General features: G+C 51.0%; 1 protein-coding gene across 2 annotated transcripts in view; it reads right to left on the bottom strand.

Moving 5' to 3' along the window:
• Positions 1–2,868: 2,868 nt before the first annotated feature.
• The window catches only part of LOC119093631 (protein phosphatase 1 regulatory subunit 27), a 59,402-nt gene continuing 44,011 nt past the window's right edge, over positions 2,869–18,259 (bottom strand). For both annotated transcript variants that reach the window (XM_037216621.1, XM_037216622.1), the window contains exons 2-4: positions 17,029–17,217; positions 4,134–4,284; positions 2,869–3,649 (exon numbers count right to left, since the gene is read on the bottom strand). In XM_037216621.1, the coding sequence (XP_037072516.1) occupies positions 3,451–3,649; positions 4,134–4,284; positions 17,029–17,200 (522 nt within the window). In that variant the 5' untranslated portion in view covers positions 17,201–17,217 and the 3' untranslated portion in view covers positions 2,869–3,450. The remainder of the gene's footprint in view (positions 3,650–4,133; positions 4,285–17,028; positions 17,218–18,259) is intronic.

The following is an 18,259-nucleotide window of genomic DNA, read 5'->3' as shown; positions in this document are numbered from 1 at the left end:
GCTGTACGAAAAACTGGCGTACCAATGAAGTGTGTTTCCCATGGCCCACCTACGTCTTAGAGGGTAGTCAGCACATCACACCCAGTTTCCGTCAGCCGGGGGTCGGGTCGGCTTCGAATGGAGGCCAATTTGACCATCCTGAGATCTCAGAAACTAAGACAGCTAGAAGCATCCAATTCACAGAATGCATCGATCTTTCCGTTAACTCACTTGCGTCAAAATTTGGGGTTCCTGAGTCATGACCTTCCGGTCAAACAAAGTCAAACAAGGTCAAACTCTAGATTGGTGTCAAGGGTGCCTCAGAACCTGGACACCCGTTATAAGCAAAATTTCGCTGGTGCTCATTTGAGGTCAGTGGCCTTGTTTGACCTTTCTGAGGTCATGGTTACAAAAATCATGCAAAACTGCTTGGAGTTTTGCATTTGAATAGGCGTCAGAGATTGCGCCACGCAATACATTGCCGAAAACAACATGTTTACGTGGGTCATTTGATGTCAGTGACTTATCCTGACCCTTCAGAAGCCTATGGAAGACACACAATGCGGCTCCTGTTACGAATCATTTGAAATGAGTACAAGAAACTGCCGCATACAGCAAGTTCTAGCGTGATAAAACAGGTTGGTTTGGCCTAGGTCTGATCTTCTTCCCTGACCATAGGTTAGCTGAACTTAGTCATTCAGTTGTGTCGCCTAAAAAGTTATTTAAGAAATTATTTAAGAGTATGACTATATCGTATACGTATATAAAAGTATACGTCTAATATCCCATTGTTGCATCAGATTGAACGTTTCCCTAGAAATTGTCTTCGCTTAACTCATGACCTGACTTTGACCTGCCGTAGGTCGGTGACCTGGCAAGTTATATCTAAATTGTTGATACTAAACGACTCGTTATCTAATTGTCTGCATGTACACACAATTTGGCATGGCTTCACCGCACCTGTCGGAAGCCATTCCGAAAAAACCTTTGAGAGGGGTGGCCAACTTGATCTCCAACCGAGCGCGTGCTACGGGATCCCATGAATGGTGTTAAATGCAACTCGAAATAACGCAAGCACGAATCATGCATTGAACGCCACAGGTTCTTTCCGATTCGTGTTCGAAGAGTTGTTTATTAAAGCAAACTCGCAAGCACTTGTTTGCCTCTGAGATTCCATGCTTCGAAAGATTTTTATCTCTCACGTACATCAGGTGCTAAAGCCTCAGTTTTTGCCTTAGTGAGTCATGACCATAAGCACCCCCTTGCCACCTATATTATTTTAAAATACATGCATACCACTGACTGCTTGGTATCTTCTGGTATACTGATGGTCTGCTTTTTTAGCATGAGATCTCATAATTGCGTAAAACAATGAGTTTTTGTTTTTTATTACATCACTAAAAATTGATGTGCACATCCTTATAGGAAGGGAGGCTTATAACCCATAACCCATAACATTGTACCATGAAATATCCTACGACTTTTTTTAGCAATTCTTTACATGATTCAATCCGTTGTTACACTTTCACTCCATATATAGAAGCAAAAAATGTGGAGACTGGAAATTTTGGTAAAATGTGAATTCTTGAAATCTTGCATGACGGCTCCAGACACAGCTGGAACGGCACAGGAGACGTGACAGATCTCAACAGCTCAGCTGGTCAGAGCGCCTGGCGCCCAGCTCGCCGAACCGTGGCTGGGTGGGCTTCAGACGGTTAAATGCGTTTCCTATTTGGCTGTTCATGGAATAGTCTGTGGCTGGTGGTAGCGGCCGCGCTAAAGGGCAGATGACGTCAAAGGACAGGCCGCGGCTTGTTAATATTCAACGCAAAAAACAAACACTGCTGGGAGTGAACGCTGATGCCAGAGAGCGTCAGTCCGGGTGTAAGGCCCACGAATCATATCGCAGTGCCCGTAAATATTTCTTTAGCGTACCGCAAATCAAGGGTGGAGGAATTTCCAAAATGCTTACGGAGATACAAATTACCTCTGGTTCTGTTTTTGCTGTGCGGTGCCTTAGGACAGATATGGAATTCCATAGTTAGAATAGTCGGAGTTCTGCTCTTTCCTCTGGCTCTTACGTCACTGTCGACAATGCTGCTATCTGCAAGGTTAGTCATTTTCATGGCATCTTGGCCGTCGGTCTTTGAGCATCGGGTGACAACAATCGACGAAAGGCTTTTTCACCAAGTCCCCGCCAGCTCAATCGACGAGGATAACAAGCAAGAAAAAACGCGACCATACTTCATTTTTAAGTCGAAATAATTTTGCCGTAATGCTGTGGTTAAGTCGCAAAGATATGAAGCTGTTTTATCACAAACAATAACACATTGAACGATGTACACGCACGAAAGCAAAGCAATATTTTGTCTAGCCTGTTCACATACGTCTCGTAGGATGCGTCTCGGTACCTTTCCACTTTCGTGATCTTGGCTTTGTCGTACCTTGTTTCATATCACTCGCTGTTATTGGAGTTAGGAAAATACCGAGCTGGCCGTGGGGTTACTCCACGCGCAAAGCATAACATACCAGAAAATAAATGCTGCGTAATTTAACACAGTGGAGGCAAAGAAAGACAAGCGGGCCCGACGCCACCGGTGCGCCGACGACCGCCACCGGCGCGCCACCGACCGCCACCGACAGCTGGGACGGCACGGCCGGGCGTAGCGGGGGGTCGCGCGGGCAGTAAAGCGATACAGCAGGGCGGCGGCGCTTGTGATGGAGGTACAAAGATGGACATAAGTGCGATAGGGGGGGGGGGTATGTGGAGTACCACATGACGCGCAGTGCAGATGTATAGTCGCTGTTGTTTGGAACACCATTTTCATCCCCGTCAGTTCAATGCGAGGATGACTTTAAAATTATTCCATTTTCAATACGCCACGTATATTATCGGAAAGAGGTACGCCTATCACAGAATGTCAGTGAAAGTTGATTACATTTAGCCGCCATTGTTGATAGAGCATTGCAGGTGCGACGCCCACCGGCAATTATGTTCAGCTCTGCAGAGGGTTTGAAAGTGATGTGATCCTATATCTACTTACAGATGCACACCGACGACCGCCTGTGGTGATCGAGGCGTCGCGGCAGGTGAGTGGTCGCTTGTATCATCCCGAACTTCGAGGCCTGATCTAGTGTTTATCGGAGGGCAGCTTGCTACGATGGGATGCCGATCATATTGCACACTTCTGAATCCAGTCGTACGTTAACTGAAGCATCTCGCCACTGCACGGCACTGCTTTGCCACTGCGCCAACACTACGAACAATACATGGCCACGGACGGCGCGACGACCACCAGCCTGACGCGCCGACAGAAAGCCACAACGCTACATCGACATTGCGAAGGTAACAACACACCGATGTTGGCCCGTGGCACGCCGTTGACTACATCCCACGATTTTCCCGCGAGGCCACGACCGCGCGGAGTCACGAGTCGAGATCACGCCGCATCGCGGTCACGTGGCCTGATTTCAGCGCTCTGTGGCCGTGGCGGCGCCACTGTCGCCTCCTGCTCCTTGTACCCCGGAGTCCCCCGCCTCCGACTGGCTTTCCAAGGTGGCGCTCAGTATGGCCGCCACCGTCTCCATGTCGGACGGCTGCACCAAGTCCAGCGGGCGCTGGCTCTCCTGGGTCAGCACGTGCGGGTCGGCACCGCTCTCCACCAAGAATCTGCGGCATGCATGAACACACAATGAACTTGCCTCATGTCAGTTGAACGACTTGTGGTATCTGGCTTATTATATCTGGCTTGACTTAGTACCTTATTCCCTTTCATTTGTTTTTATCTTATGTGAAACAAAAGACGAATGGCAGCATTGCTTAGGTATCTCTCGGGTGCGCAGTATCAAAATCAATACAACAAATTGTTTAGGAGCACGGTCGAAAATTCGGAAACTAGCTTTTTGGATGTTTTTGCTGCAGAACGTCTAAACGAAGACTTCGCGCTACTGGCCTGCAATTTACCTCCAAAAAGGCATGTCACCTTGAAAATCATGCCACATCAGTAGCAGTCATTCAGATTTTCATCAGATTGGTGTTGCCATGACTTAATAAGGAAACAACATGCATGACTAAATATAGAGCCAGCAGCAAAACATTACAATCCTTCACGATTATCAACGTGTGGTAACCCGCGAAGGCTTTAGTTCCAGACCTGGCCACATGGTGGTGCCCCATGGAGCAGGCTGCGTGCAGCGGAGTCCAAGAGTCCTCATCCCGACAGTTGACATCGGCCCCGAACCGGACCAGGATCCGAACCACGGGCAGGTTGCCGTCCAGCGCAGCCTGGTGGAGTGCGGTCAAACCTGAGGGCAGGGGAGACGATGATAGATGGCGGTGGCGTAGCGGCGCTTCCTGGCATACGGGCTGCCAGTGCTGGCTGCGGTTGGTTGGTGACCATGCCACTGCTGTGGGCAGTTCGAGATGAGAGAGGACCTTCGATTCGGGATTTGCGAAATCCAGAGGCTCTGTATTTCATGTTAGTGCCTCGAACAAATCGATGCTAACGGCAGTGATTCGCGCAACGCTGGGATGTCTTTCACTCGAACTGATGCATCATTAGTGATGCTGTGATGTGGAGCAAGAACCACGCTTTTTGTCCATCTCGCTGGGTTGTTTCCCCGTCAATTAGTGACCAGCTTTCGTTACACTGGGCCCCGAAGGAAAGTCGAGCATTGTTGTATTTTGGTATGCAATACTGCGCATGCGTCGGATCAGCTCCTTTTGTTGAAGGGCGCGGTTGTGCTGCCGTAGAGATGCGTTAACCCTACTTAGTCACTGGCGAATGGCAAGTGTTACAGTCCGTTCCGCGGACGTGAGCACACTGCAACATTTAACGATTCTGAAGCCGCATAAGCGGCCAGGAACACTTGGCTCTGTGGATATCACAAATAGCCTCAACCATGTTTTCGGACAGCTATCCGGGAACCTGCAGCAGTGCAATGGCTCTCTCAGTTATTCTCTCCTCGCAGGGGTGAACTTAGGGGTAGTGTTCCACATCTATATGGGATTTTATTCTCAGGTAGCCATCTTGAACATTATTCAGTTCGGTTCATGTTGCCACAATAACGGCGATGATATCCTGCCTTCCATTGGCCATACAGTGATCAATGTGTATAAATAAATAAATAAATAAATATATATATATATATATATATATATATATATATATATATATATATATTACAAGATATTATTACGCATAAGAATAGCATATGTCTTGAGCAGAGCATTCCAATTCTGCGTCCAAAATTACTTCATTGACTACCTATCTTCATATCAGCATGTGTTTTGCAGAAAGACCCACAGAGGTAGGTCATGACCTGGCTGAAGACCATATGCTCTGCTGTCATATGATGGTTGTGCATGTGAGTTATTACTCTTTTCCTAATATACAAAAGCCAAAACTAAACAGAACTACGGGCAAGTTTGCATTATTTGCGGAAAATATCAAAAATTACCTGACCTTAAGTCCCTGACCTTCCCCTTTCGAAGAATCTGAAAGATATCAACTGTGGGCATGTTCTGTTACTAAAATAAGTCTGAACGATACAAATGATCCATAAAAACACTATGTGTGGTCAAAGTTTTTAGAGGATGACCGATTTGGCCTTAGCTCGGTCACTGATCTTGGTAGATCAAAACTTGAAATTTCCACAAAGGTTGTCAAACTGATCGATAAAATAGGCACTGAAAACTTCGTGCTGCTGCAAGCGTTTACTTTTCACCTGTGCTCGAAAAGCCGTCAGGGGGAGATAACTTCCCGACTCCCCCGGCTGGGCGCAGGTGAATCATAACCAATGGCGCATGGTTTTGCCATAGCCTGTTAAACTCTAGCAGCACAGAGGAGGATGTGTACATCATTCAAAAAACCCACAAAACTTTTGTCAAAGAACGCGTCACGAAGCGAAAAGTGGGAGACAACTTTCGTAAATACAAGGTTTCACTTATCGTGGCGTAACTACATGTGTGATGCAGAGATGTGGGTGAGAGCTATTTGATGATCTTAATTGAGCTCTAAAACAATTTCCTATAGAATTATTTTGGTTTTTTTAAAAATCCTTAACGCTTCAATGATGTTCTTTTACCTCGTTGCAACTGCAATATTAACTCGTTTATGGAGTAAAGCTATAAATAAACCATAAGAGCCTCCTTTACATGCCAGTGCTGCTTCAAAAAGCATGAGAGCCAGCGACCTATATCTGTGTGTTTACTGACCTCATACAATCAAGCCAATATAACTACCGTTCCCCGCATCCAATGCTGTTAGCCCGACGTCAACGCGTGGGTCCCGAGTCGTTATCCGGACACCTCGCTTCAAATAAATCATTCCTCCTGGCTTTATGTATGGTCTATTTCACACTGGGTACCGACTTTTCAAAAATGCTTTAAGCTTCTCCGACGAATATTTCTGAGTCCCATTGTAGATTTGAAATCAACTGCAGGACGTTCGCGAGAATCAACTGCCAGAGGGGCTTGATGTTTCAAAATGTGGAGCGAGTAAAATCACAAACTTTTCGCTGAAAATCGATTTTTGTTCCCCGAAGACTCGCACAACTTTTTTGCCCAATGCAAACTCAAAGTATCGACCAGCTGTCCGTCAAAAAGGTCTAAAAATCGCTCAGTTCAGAATGTTCAATTTGACATTTATTTTTTCACACAAGCGGCCGCCGTTTAAAGGGGATCCAAAACTGATGCGATCTGCAAGTACTGGGAACATTCGTTCCCACCTCCCCATTATATTGTCCGACTATAAAGTACATATCCTCAGAAAAAATGTGGCGGGCTACAGCTGAGGATTCCTATCTCAGATTTCAAAAATACTGCTCTTTCAAGTGCGTCCTTCAACGACTTGTTGATAGAGTCAACTTTCAACCAGAAATCAACAACCAGAATCTTCGAGAACAAGGAACATTAAATAAGTTTGGATGCATGCCAATTTGCAGGTCAAAATGATATCGAATATCCCCCACAAATTTAAACCTTTTTGCCCTTGTCTGCCAAATTTCCCACCTGGAATTGGGAAACTCTTCGAATTCTAAAAAGACGGAAGCTAACCAGCATCTTTAGCGCTTACCTCAAGTGTTAAATTATCAACACACATATACAATGCTGTACCCATAGTCAGGTACATATTCATATATGGCATGACCTTGGTAAAAGGAGGACACGTTCCCTGGAGTGCCCTGTGCACACTACGTGTATGTGGTCCGCAGGGTCTTAAATTATGACGTATCTGCGTATAACCCTTCATCTCAAATGGCTTAGAGACTACAGTCTGAAAACCTTATCAAGACTCTTTCAGACCTCGCGCAGTAATATTAAGCTGAGGAGCTAAGCAGAGTTAATAACTCATTGTAGCTTAATTAGATCTGGCATCAACCACAACCTGATGTATGTAAAATCAAAGGAAATGAAGCGCTGGAAAGACGATAAACCGAGTCAGTGGTCGTCTGCCAAATGCTTTACAACGCTCCATTTCGCTTATGGAGCCGGCGAATTATCTCATGTCATCATCACTCCATCATGTAATACAGCCGCCATCGATAAATTACCCCTGCACCGACCACTTCAGCAATGCGGTACCCAATACCGGAAGCAATACGACACGTGCCTGGACTGGTGAGGGCGGCCATGGACCTGTGCCGGGGAGGTGAACCCCCTCTGGAGCGCCGGAAGAGGGGCGCGGCCAGAGGTGCGGCCTCCTCGCGCCTGGCCTGGAGCGGGGCCGTGCTTAATCACGTGCCACGATACATGCTAATGCGCCTCCGCCGGCGCGTTAGCACGCCATTGTGCCGTCAGCACGGTGCCGCGCCGGCCACGGGCCGAGCGGAGTCGCGTCACTTATGGCGCGGCCGCGGCGCCCGCCGGAGCGCGAGCGCGGGGTGGTGCGGCGGCGCGCGCCGCCACGGGGGCCTCTCATCAGGCCGGCGCCCAGCGGTGCGGAAACACGGCGCGGGTGGCCCCCTCTCACCGCCGTGCAGACTCCTGAAGACGTGACCTGCACTCGTTGCCCGCCGAGCGGTGGGGGGTAGCGAGGCGCACGTGGGCAGATCGGATATGTGATACGGCCGAATATGGTCGGCGCGGGCCTCGGGCAGTGACGTTCCGCATGCATTTACATGTCTGGCGCCGATAACCCGACCTCTTTGTCTCTCCAGACAACAGAAATCGCCGCCTCGTACCCGAAGATTGCGGTGGGTGGAAGGCAAACGGCCCGGATCAGCGGGCCTGTCTCTCTCTGGCTTTATGACAGCCAAAAGGCCGTGTGCGAAGTCTTTCTGGTGCAGAACGATTCAGATGTTGAGTGACCTGGATGACATTTGACGGTTCAGGAACGACATTTCTGACTCTGGAAGAAGGTCACTTCACTTATCGTTCAAACGAGAGGCATGCTAACGCGATGAAGTAGCACCGCACCGTTCGAGCTCACAACTTGATGAATTCACGTTGGACTAATTTACTCTTTCCACATGAGAGGTCCCATGGGGAGTCTTATTGCCCTGAAACCGGGAGGTCTTGAGTTCTGATCAAACAAGAGCAGGGGTAGGGGTACGGGTGGGGTGAAGGGCGCGGGGGTTTAGGGCGCACCGACCGCTTGTTCATGCGGCTGATCAAGCAGGAGTGAACTTGTCCAGCACGTGGATCGAACGGCCGGTCTTGAGTTCCGATCAATCAAAACGGATGTTGTCTAACATGTGGGCCGCACGGGCAAGGCAAAATTAACATAAGCATTAAGGACGCGAGTCATAAAGGGCCAGTAATTGCCATTATGATAAGACGTCAAACATGACATACACCCTAAGTCTGGCTCCGCCTACCCAAGAGAGGCGAAACAAACAACAGCCCAACGTGCCGGAACGAGAGCGAACGCCAGAGGGACGCCACACGCACCTCACGGCCCCAGTGTGTACATACAGAGCCCTTGACCCGCCTGCAAACAATACCAGTCAACCTGGGGGGGGGGGGGGGGGCACCTCGGTCAACTCAGACATCCGGTATCGGCTAGCGACGAGCGCTCTTTCTGCGCGTCGACACCTCCGCGAATGGCTCATTAACATGCAGGCAATCTCGCGGAATGTTTGCGCTTGTTGTGGACAAAACGCCTAAAAGAGCGCCGGGGGTCGTGAAATGTCAAGCAAGGGCACGAGTTCACGGGGGAGGGCGAGTAATTCAGGGTGCTGGAGATAGCCGTAGCTGTTGCCTGTCATTCTTACCACGTGGATTAGTCTCACGGTCAGCAGACGGGCGCCGTTAATCTCACGAAGAGGCCCAAGAAATATCGCCGTGCTTTGGCCTGTAGCAGACACAGCGTCGAGGCGAGCGGCTGTTCAGATGCAAGCATTTACGGTACACTGACGCCTCACCATACATGACGACTACGAGGAGGACACGAAATACAGGCAGAAGAACACAACCATTTCCCAACAGACATCACGATAAGAGCGTATTGAAATGCAGGAGTAGTTCGGCTGAGCTGTAAAATTCCCTAACCGACATTTCTGGATGCGAAATTGCCGGAGGCAGATAACCGCCAATATAGCATTGCGCCCGGTCACACAACCTGCAACCAGTGATGTTGCATATTAGAGCATGGATCTCGTAAGCAACCAAGCTCAAAAGTGAATTAGCGAGCAAAGCTCACCTGCAAAAACAGAATGGCGTTCCATCTTATGCCTTACGTCAGGTTTGATCTCACAGATTAGGACTTCACCCACACCCTGCCTGAAAGGGGTCTGCGTTAGCCCTGTCGTCTCATTATCTGATGACTAATAGTCCGCCTGGTGTCACCAGCGACGTTTTAAGCTCACGGATGACGACTAGCCCCAACAGGCAACACCATTTTCACCACCGGCTTCGCGTCGCAAGGTTCGCGTAGCAGCCACGGCTGGCCTCCTGGGACTGAGCTAGTCCCACGTCCCACAGCTCACGGCCGGTCTTCTGGAATCGAGATAGTCCCACAAATCGCGGTTGGTCTCTTGAGACTGAGCTAGTCCCACAGCTCACTGCTGGTCTTCTGGTGCCGAGCTAGTCCCAAAGCTCACGGCTGGTCGCCTGGGAACGAGCTAGTCCCACAGATGGCGGCTGGCCTCCTGGGACTGAGTTAGTCCCAAAGATCGCGGCTGGTCTCTTGGGGCAGAGCTAGTCCCTCAGCTCACTGCTGGTCTCCTGATACCGAGTTAGTCCCAAAGATCGCGGCTGGTCTCTTGGGGCAGAGCTAGTCCCTCAGCTCACTGCTGGTCTCCTGATACCGAGTTTGTCCCACAGCTCACGGCTGGTCTCCTGGGACCGAGCTAGTTCCACAGCTCACGACCAGCCTCACAGATCACACCTGGCTTCAGCGCTCCCCGGTGCTGCGTGTCGGAAGCCAGCTCGCGTCGACACTGCTCGCGTAACCGGAGTCGGTGGTATCCATTCATCGCGGTGTTTGGCGGCTACTCGACATGGCGCTAATTTTCCGATCGTATTGCACGACTGGTGAGACGCTGAGTTCAGCCGTAGAGTACGCTCGTTGGCAGGTAGCCGCCCTAGGCAACCACGCTCAAAGCACCGTAGCGAGATGCGAACGCAATGGGCTGTTGGTAATGTAATGGTGACGGGTAATGTGTAATGGGCCACAACGTACTCCGATGTACAGCACTGAGCATGGGTCGCAGGCAACTGAAAGGAGTTTGAAAAAGACAGACTGACAACTTTTTCGTAACTGAGTGTTTAAAATTGTATGAATTCTTACTGGTCCAAAGCTGTGTAACACAGTGTAATACAAAGTAGCATCACGAAACAAAACTCGTTCTAAGGCATTTTTACAATACATGCTGCAGGATGCCCCCACATTCGATGGCATAACCATTAAAGGGAATGCATCTGGTCAAGTGATAATTCTTTACCGTGCACGGAGGATGGTAGGGAATTTCGATTTACAAGTTTTAAGGCCATCGGTTTCTACAAATTCGCCTTTACTGACGAGATATTCCACAGCCCCAAATTTGCTTTGGTTTGGAAAAACGGAGTTGTCGGGTAGCCCCAAGCAATATTCACTACTGAACATATCGACATCATTGAAAAGGTATCGCTAGCTCTAGCCAATGACTTTTCGGGGATGTCGCTTGCCAGCGCTGACAGCAGCTTGCGGACGCAGCGATGGCGACGGCCATTATGTTGTTTCTTTTACATTCAGCTAAGGGCTACGAGCGTACGTGATTAGACGTATGGGAAGGCTGGTCAATTGATACGCAGCAATTCATGTCGGGTTACTACATATTGAGATGAGGAACAAGTATTGTGTCTTGTCAATCGGCTGCACCAGCCTCTAGGGAGATGCGATTGTTCTAAATCGCCTCGTAACCAAAATAATTGTCATGTCTCTAGCGCGCAGTTACTCGCCACATATAAGCCAGCGCATTCGTGCATTCCTGCCCGCTGATTGGTTTAAATTTTAGGTATTGTATTTGTTCACACACAGCCATCGATGCAATTAATACAAATAAATAAATTAAAGCTGTTGCAAGGCCAAAACGCACGTTTAACAACCAGAATTATTCATAGACAATTGCCAAACTCCCTTTAGGCTTGTATTGAGAAAACCGAAAACATTAGACATACTCCCTTTAAGGGGTATTTGGTTTCTTTTTTTGTACGCTCTTGTGGATTCTCGTAACGACGCCGTTAGTCACGTGACATGAAGTGCCAGGGATACCTCGCATCTTTAAGCTGTATTCCACGAATTCTCCGCAACTGTAGTCGAGTATCCAGCGCCTTGCTGAGAACTTATGCGGGCATTAGAACCGCTCTAGATGTTATAATTTTTGGTACACTGCCCGCATTCAGTGATGGTCACAGGAATCCGTGGATTACGCTGCGCCAGACCAATCAACGGCCACCGGCTGACAGCCAAAAGTAGCCACTGCAATAGCAAACAAACGATTATTGTGGTACCGCATGGACTCACGCGAGTAAATGTACATGTACGCCTATACACTCGTGCGTCCTTTGGCTATTTGACTATGCTCTGACTGTGATTTCCTGAGGCACGCTTGGAAGCATGCATCGTAGCATGAACTTTGCATCGATCAGTATCAAAAGCAGCTTAGAGGTCAGTGGATCGCCTGAGGTGCAATAAATCACTTGCATGTACCCAAATAAACTTTGAGTAAGCAGAAAGAAACATGAGATAAACGCACTGGTCCACTTAACGCAAGAAAAACGCTTAATTAATGAATGCAAAAAAATTTCAGTTGTACCCAAAGACGCGCCTATAAGCGCTCCGTCCTTCACTGCACATCAGTCAAGAACGTGAGGTGCGGTAAGTAATCACTGCTCACTCAACAAAGAAAAGCAGCTACAGAAATCTCCGAGCGACCCACGACCTGTGGGACAACAAAACAAGGTTTGTCGACTGTCATGATCACGAAAGCAACCCTCCATTGTGAGGTTTTGCGTTGCCTTGCTTGAGACACGCAGCGGAACGAATCTCGAGCTTCTGTGTCGGCGCCGCTCCTGTCGCGAGCATCTGTGGTGCCTAGCGCCGCCGCCGGCCACACCGGAGGATCTCGCGCCGCGGCAGCGTTATGGCCCCATTTGCCCCGACACCAGCAGGGCTCTTACCTGGCGCCTGTAACATATGGCGAATAATCAGCGTAATAGGAGTGTCTTGCCGGCAGTAATGGCCAGGTGCTCGCGTGGAAAAGAGAGCGCCGGTAGCGCCAGGCGTCGGGCATTTAGAATACGCTGCAGATATTCTGTCTGGAAACTTTTGTTGTGCAAAAGAAATCTGCTCGCAAATGGTTCATCGGAATCACGAAGGCTTTCTTGTTGCGGCTATTGCGAGCATTGGCTTGGCGGAATTACATTCCGTGAAGCCAATTCGCAGGCACTAGCATTGCAGGGGAGCAGTGCTGGAGGCATGTGAATGCATTCATTTGCGAGATGATAACAACGCGCATGAAACATCCGTGGACTTATTTTATGTTTATCGTTGTTGATGCATGCAGCTGTACTCGGGACCGGCGCTCCCAGCTCCCCTTCTCTGAAGTCAGCTGTCAGCGGCGACAACGGAATTTAAACCGCCTTCTCACGTCTACCTGCGCACGAAACCCACGCCGAAACGCGTCAAGAGCCATTTCCACGCGTGACGCCCGGCCAATCTGGCCTGAGCCGGAGGTGATCGGCTGCTAACCACCGCCCGGCCGGCGCGGCCCGTCCCTCGGCGGCATACCCGGCACTGAGCGGTGATGAAGGGGCATCACTGTCCGCTCCCAGCCCCGCTTTCCGACATGGACGAGCCGTGGGCGCACTAATGAAGGGTCTGGCCGCGGCCGGGTCGGCGCGGGTCACCAGAACACGGCCCGCTCGGGCCATCGCTGCGTCCTGCGTCGGCCGAACACTGGCGCGACCGCCCGTAAGGGCTCTATTGGCCGGGTGGGCCGGCGTCGTAAGGACTCTATTTACATGACGGACGGCGGTGCAGGGCGGAGCCGGCGCGGGTGGGGCGCACGATCAGCAGCGGCTGGGGTGAATAAGCGAAGTGGCTACAGCGCTTGTCGGCTGATCCGAGGGCGTTTTCTCAGTTGAACACACACGGGGCTTTATCTGGCGCTTCAATCACGCGCCCCAGACAGCCGGGCCACGCCTGGGAATCAGCCCGTCTCCCAATCAGCGTCATGTGCAGCTCCAGCCTCGGCCCCATCCCCAAATTTAGCCGCGGCCTCATCGCCCTCCGTCTCAGCCCGCTGCTCTCGACTCGCCTAACGTCATCCCCAAACTTAGCCGCAGCCGTACCACCCCCAGCTTCAGCCCCGCTGCTCCCGGCTCGCCTAACGCCATCCTCAAACTTAGCCGCAGCCGCACCACCCCCAGCCTCAGCCTCGCTGCTCTCAGCTCGCCTAACCTCATCCTCAAACTTAGCCGCGGCCTCACCACCCCCAACCTCAGCCTCGTTGCTCTCGGCTCGTCTAACGTCATCCCCAAACTTAGCCGCGGCCTCACCAACCTCCGCCTAAGCCCCATTGCCCTCAGCTCGCCTGACCTCATCTCCATCCTCACCTCCCCATCCCCTTCACCCTCAGCTCCGCTCCGCCGCGAGTCTCAGCATCAGTCCCGGCCGTAGTTCCAGCCCCAGTCTCAGCCCCAGCCTCAGCCTCAGTAGCCTCAGCCTCAGTCCCAGCCACCCCGCGTGGCCGGGGTGGCTGGGGCCGGCTCGGCCCCGGTTGCCCCGCCTGCCGGCCAGCTCGGCCGCTGATGAACGCCGCCTCCTCCTGGGAGCTGGCGGCGACCCCGCTGCCGGCGCAACAGGTGGACGCCGCCAGATCGGACACCGATACCGCTGACGGACGGCACGGCCAGCCGGCGGAGCGCGCCGCGCCGCCGCCACTCGGACCGCGCCGCCCGGCTCCTAACGGTGGCGGCGGACCGGCCGCGCACGCGCGCTGAGCGAAGCCAATTTACGGAGATCCGATCGGACTGGCAGCGGGTTCCTCGGCTTCTGCAGGGCGCAGCCGCCGGCTGGTCAGTAGCTCTTGCGCGTGCGAGGCAAGTGTCGATCACGAACACCATGCTGGCGTTTTACGGATGGGCGTGATTTACGCTGCTGCAGCCGCCAATAGCTCACTAGGTTATCGTACAAATCTGTTCATACGGTGCTGCTGTCTTGGAGATGCCCAATAACTTACAGATACAAGGTATCGTCGGAATATTTTCTCTGCAATAGCATTATGGGGCATCAGTTATTTCCGACAGGATAATGATGATTGCGCCGCATTGACGGACAGCTCACAGTGTTATTCCCACAAGCTCATCGACATAAAGACCGTTCCTGAAAACGACAACAGCATGGTGAATTGTACTAATCCCCCATACAAATATCCACGCCATAAGAAAACATGCGTTCGGGAGGCAGGCAGCATACTGCTCACATGATGAGGCAATATCATGATAATATTTGATGGAAGATGAAGTACACTATAGCCGAAAATCGCGCCTAACTGCAGATTATTCACATTCCAAAGGTCAGGCGAGTATGGCACCTCTGATATCACTGCATACCCAAATGCAAACACTCTTCATTTGAGTACGTAATGACCATACCATGCTGTGTCCCTGTTCGGAGTCCTTGTGTGGTGGGAAGCGTCTCACGATCATTTTCCTGATTGATCGAGTCTCCTCGTATTACAGGCACCTTGGTTGTCTGGTCGCATGTTCGCAGGGGCTGTCTCGGAATCGAGTTGGAACGAAGCATGCACTCAACGGAAGCTGGGCTGCCGTAACACATGTACCTCACATCTCGCAATTAATGACACGATTGTTTTTCCGTTGTTCAATATTAAAAAGCGAGAGACACGTTCATGACATCATTTCAGACATCACCGAAGCATGGTCATGCAAAAAACATGGCCCGCTGCCAGTCTTTTCTTGCCGCTTATACCTACACTTACACCTAGCTTCCATTCGACCTGGAGATCGGTTAGGATGTAGCGGAAAGTTGTTTAATTGGAAGCATCTTTTTTCGATTCTGAACGAGAATGTCACATAAGATGGTTCCGTCTTTTTTCTTCTCTCCGTTTTACTTCTTACAAATGATGATCACGGAGTTATGCCGTTCGATAATGTAGCACATTCTTTAGTCTCACACTAAATGGAAGGAAAAGATGAAGCGAAGTAAATAGATGAAACGAAGTAGCGAAGTTTGTTTTTTGGGAGTGACATCATGAGCATGAAAATCATGATATTTCCTTAGACATCACGTTTAAAAAGACCAACATTCTGCCTGCCAGAATGGATGTTTTGTAAAAAAGCCTGCCGCCCGTTGTCGCTGCCTGTCTTTACATGCGGGCGCGGCATCCCGTTATTGATTTTGCGCATGGAGAGGTCAGGACGTGTCTTGGCCTGGGGCAGTCAGGTCCTCTGTCCGTTGACTTCTGGCGCCCACAAAAACAGTCACAGCATGAGGCAGGCAGCCAGTGTGTGGTAAACAGGCAGGTTTTACCACGTCACCAAAGCCGCCCACACGTGCGCGTTGTGTTTGGACATGAAGCTACCACGCCAAATGACGACAAATGGTGTCTCGATCGCTCTGAAGTGTCATGTCAGTTGGGCAGGGCGGTCGTGGTGCAAAAACATGGGCGGCCCATAAGGAGCGCTTAGCTTTGCACCCAGCTGTGTCAGCTGCACCATCCATAACGTCGCTCTGACAATTCGTTAGTGCTGTGGTTTTTCTGTTGCGCATTTAGCAGTAGCCGTGTTCGGGATTGTCACCTGCGCTCACCTTGGGCACGCTACGCTCACAATGTTATTTGCTCTATTATCTATGATCTATGATTCGATGCTCTGTTGCTCTGCAATTGTTGACGACATGATGCGTTCGCTTGGGCGCACACAAAAGAAGGCTTCATTTTTTTAAAGTAATTTTTGGAAGTGGAGTGCATGTTACAGAAGTGCTATCAAATTCAGTCGTGTTTTGCTTATTCTAGCCAAGATGCCGCATCAGAATATTTCCCACTCTATCCCATTCGCTTGCTCCTTCTCTACCTGCATATCCTCTCCCCCCCCGCCACCCCCATTTTCTTCCCTCCCCTCCCTATTTCTCATCTTCCCTCCCTCTCCCCACCCCTCCTCTCCCCTCCTCACCCCCTCCATCCTCTTCCTTTCCCTCCCTATCTCTCCTCCTCCCTCCCTCTCCCTCCACTGGACCACCGAGCGAGTTGATGCGGTTATCTCGATGTCTCTTTTCTATCTCCTTCCTCTCTCCTCTTACCCAGCTCTTCTTCCCCTCATCTAACGGCCTAGAGCTGGTGTCTTTTACTTCGATGTTACCTTACGCCCGCCCTCTCCTGCCCACCACCTCCTTCCTTCCCCTGCATCACTGAACGATTTGGTGCGACTGATCTCAATCTCTCTCTCTCTCTCTCTCTCTCTCTCTCTCTCTCTCTCTCTCTCTCTCTCTCTCTCTCTCTCTCTCTCTCTCTCTCTCTCTCTCTCTCTCTCTCTCTCTCTCTCTCTCTCTCTCTCTCTCTCTCTCTCTCTCTCTCTTCCCTCCTCTCCCTTCCCTGCCTCACCGGCCGAGTTGGTGCGGTTGATCTCGATGTCGACGCTGGTCCGTCGCAGCATGGCCATCACGGCTTCGGTGTCGTTCTCTCGCACGCTGTCGTCGAACACCACCTCATCCGGGAACCTGACCCGGCGGCGACCCGGGTTCTGCCTCGCGAACAGGCTCGCCCGCCGGCTCATGCCGCGTGGGGTCCGACCTGGAAGGCAAGGGCCGGTCAGCGGGTGATATGGGGGTGTGGGACGGCCGGGGGCTGATGTGAGGAGCAGGGGCCGGTCAGCGGCTGATATGGGGGTATGGGACGGCCGGGGGCTGATGTGAGGAGCAGGGGCCGGTCAGCGGCTGACATGGGGGTATGGGACGGCCGGGGGCTGAGCTGACGTGAGGTGACATGGGGAACAGGGAGGTCCGACCTGGGGCGCAGGACTGCTCAGGGCTGACATGGGGAAAATGGGTCGGTCAGGGGCTGACACGTAGGTACAGGAAACAGTAAAAGGTTGCCGTGGGAAGGGGGGGGGGGGGGCAGCGGAGTGTCAAATGTCCGACGTGGAGGATAGGATTCTACTTGGGACTGACATGGGGGTCAAGATGTCAGCGTGGTTTCTTCAATAAACTGACATACGGTCGATATTACACTTTCGGGGCGAGTGGACCACAGCCCCTCCCCCAAATTGTTCCCAAGTCAACGGAGCGACTATCGAGCGATGCCACGGGGAGGGGAGCTAATCAGGAGACTAGGGGCGCCCTTGGCTTCGTTTCTGGATCACATTACTTATCCTTAATTGTAGATTGTATTCCGGCTCAGGAAATATGCTTTCATTGGCTTTAACTGTCACTGACTTTTAGCTGGAGACGGGGGATGTGAATGTGATTTCAGCTGACACCACTGCCATCACCTTCTGCATAAAAACGAGCAGCGGCCATCTGTTGTTGTTATTATTCGAGCTTTCTGACGCACCCAGCTGCTGAGGCTATATGGCTCGCCTGTCTCTCACCCTGGCAGGAAGGGCGGGCACCGTGAGAAATGAACTTCGTATCTCTGGTCTCCCAGACGCGCAGCAGTTAACGCAGACGCGTTGACCAATGCATTACCGGCACCCGATCAGTGACCATCAAATGCGGTGGAACATCTAAGTCGGCCGAGTAAATACGAAGGGTCTATTGGTCGTTACGAAAAGGTGCCACGTTTCCCCTGTGGACGGAAGTAATTTGAAAACCCCTGACACTGACGCTTCAGATAT

This window comes from Pollicipes pollicipes, unplaced genomic scaffold, assembly GCF_011947565.3.
Source record: "Pollicipes pollicipes isolate AB1234 unplaced genomic scaffold, Ppol_2.1 Scaffold_4002;HRSCAF=4701_pilon_pilon_pilon, whole genome shotgun sequence".
NCBI lineage: Eukaryota > Metazoa > Arthropoda > Thecostraca > Pollicipedomorpha > Pollicipedidae > Pollicipes > Pollicipes pollicipes.
Note: the sequence above shows the minus strand (reverse complement) of the source record. Positions and strands in the feature narration are given on the sequence as shown.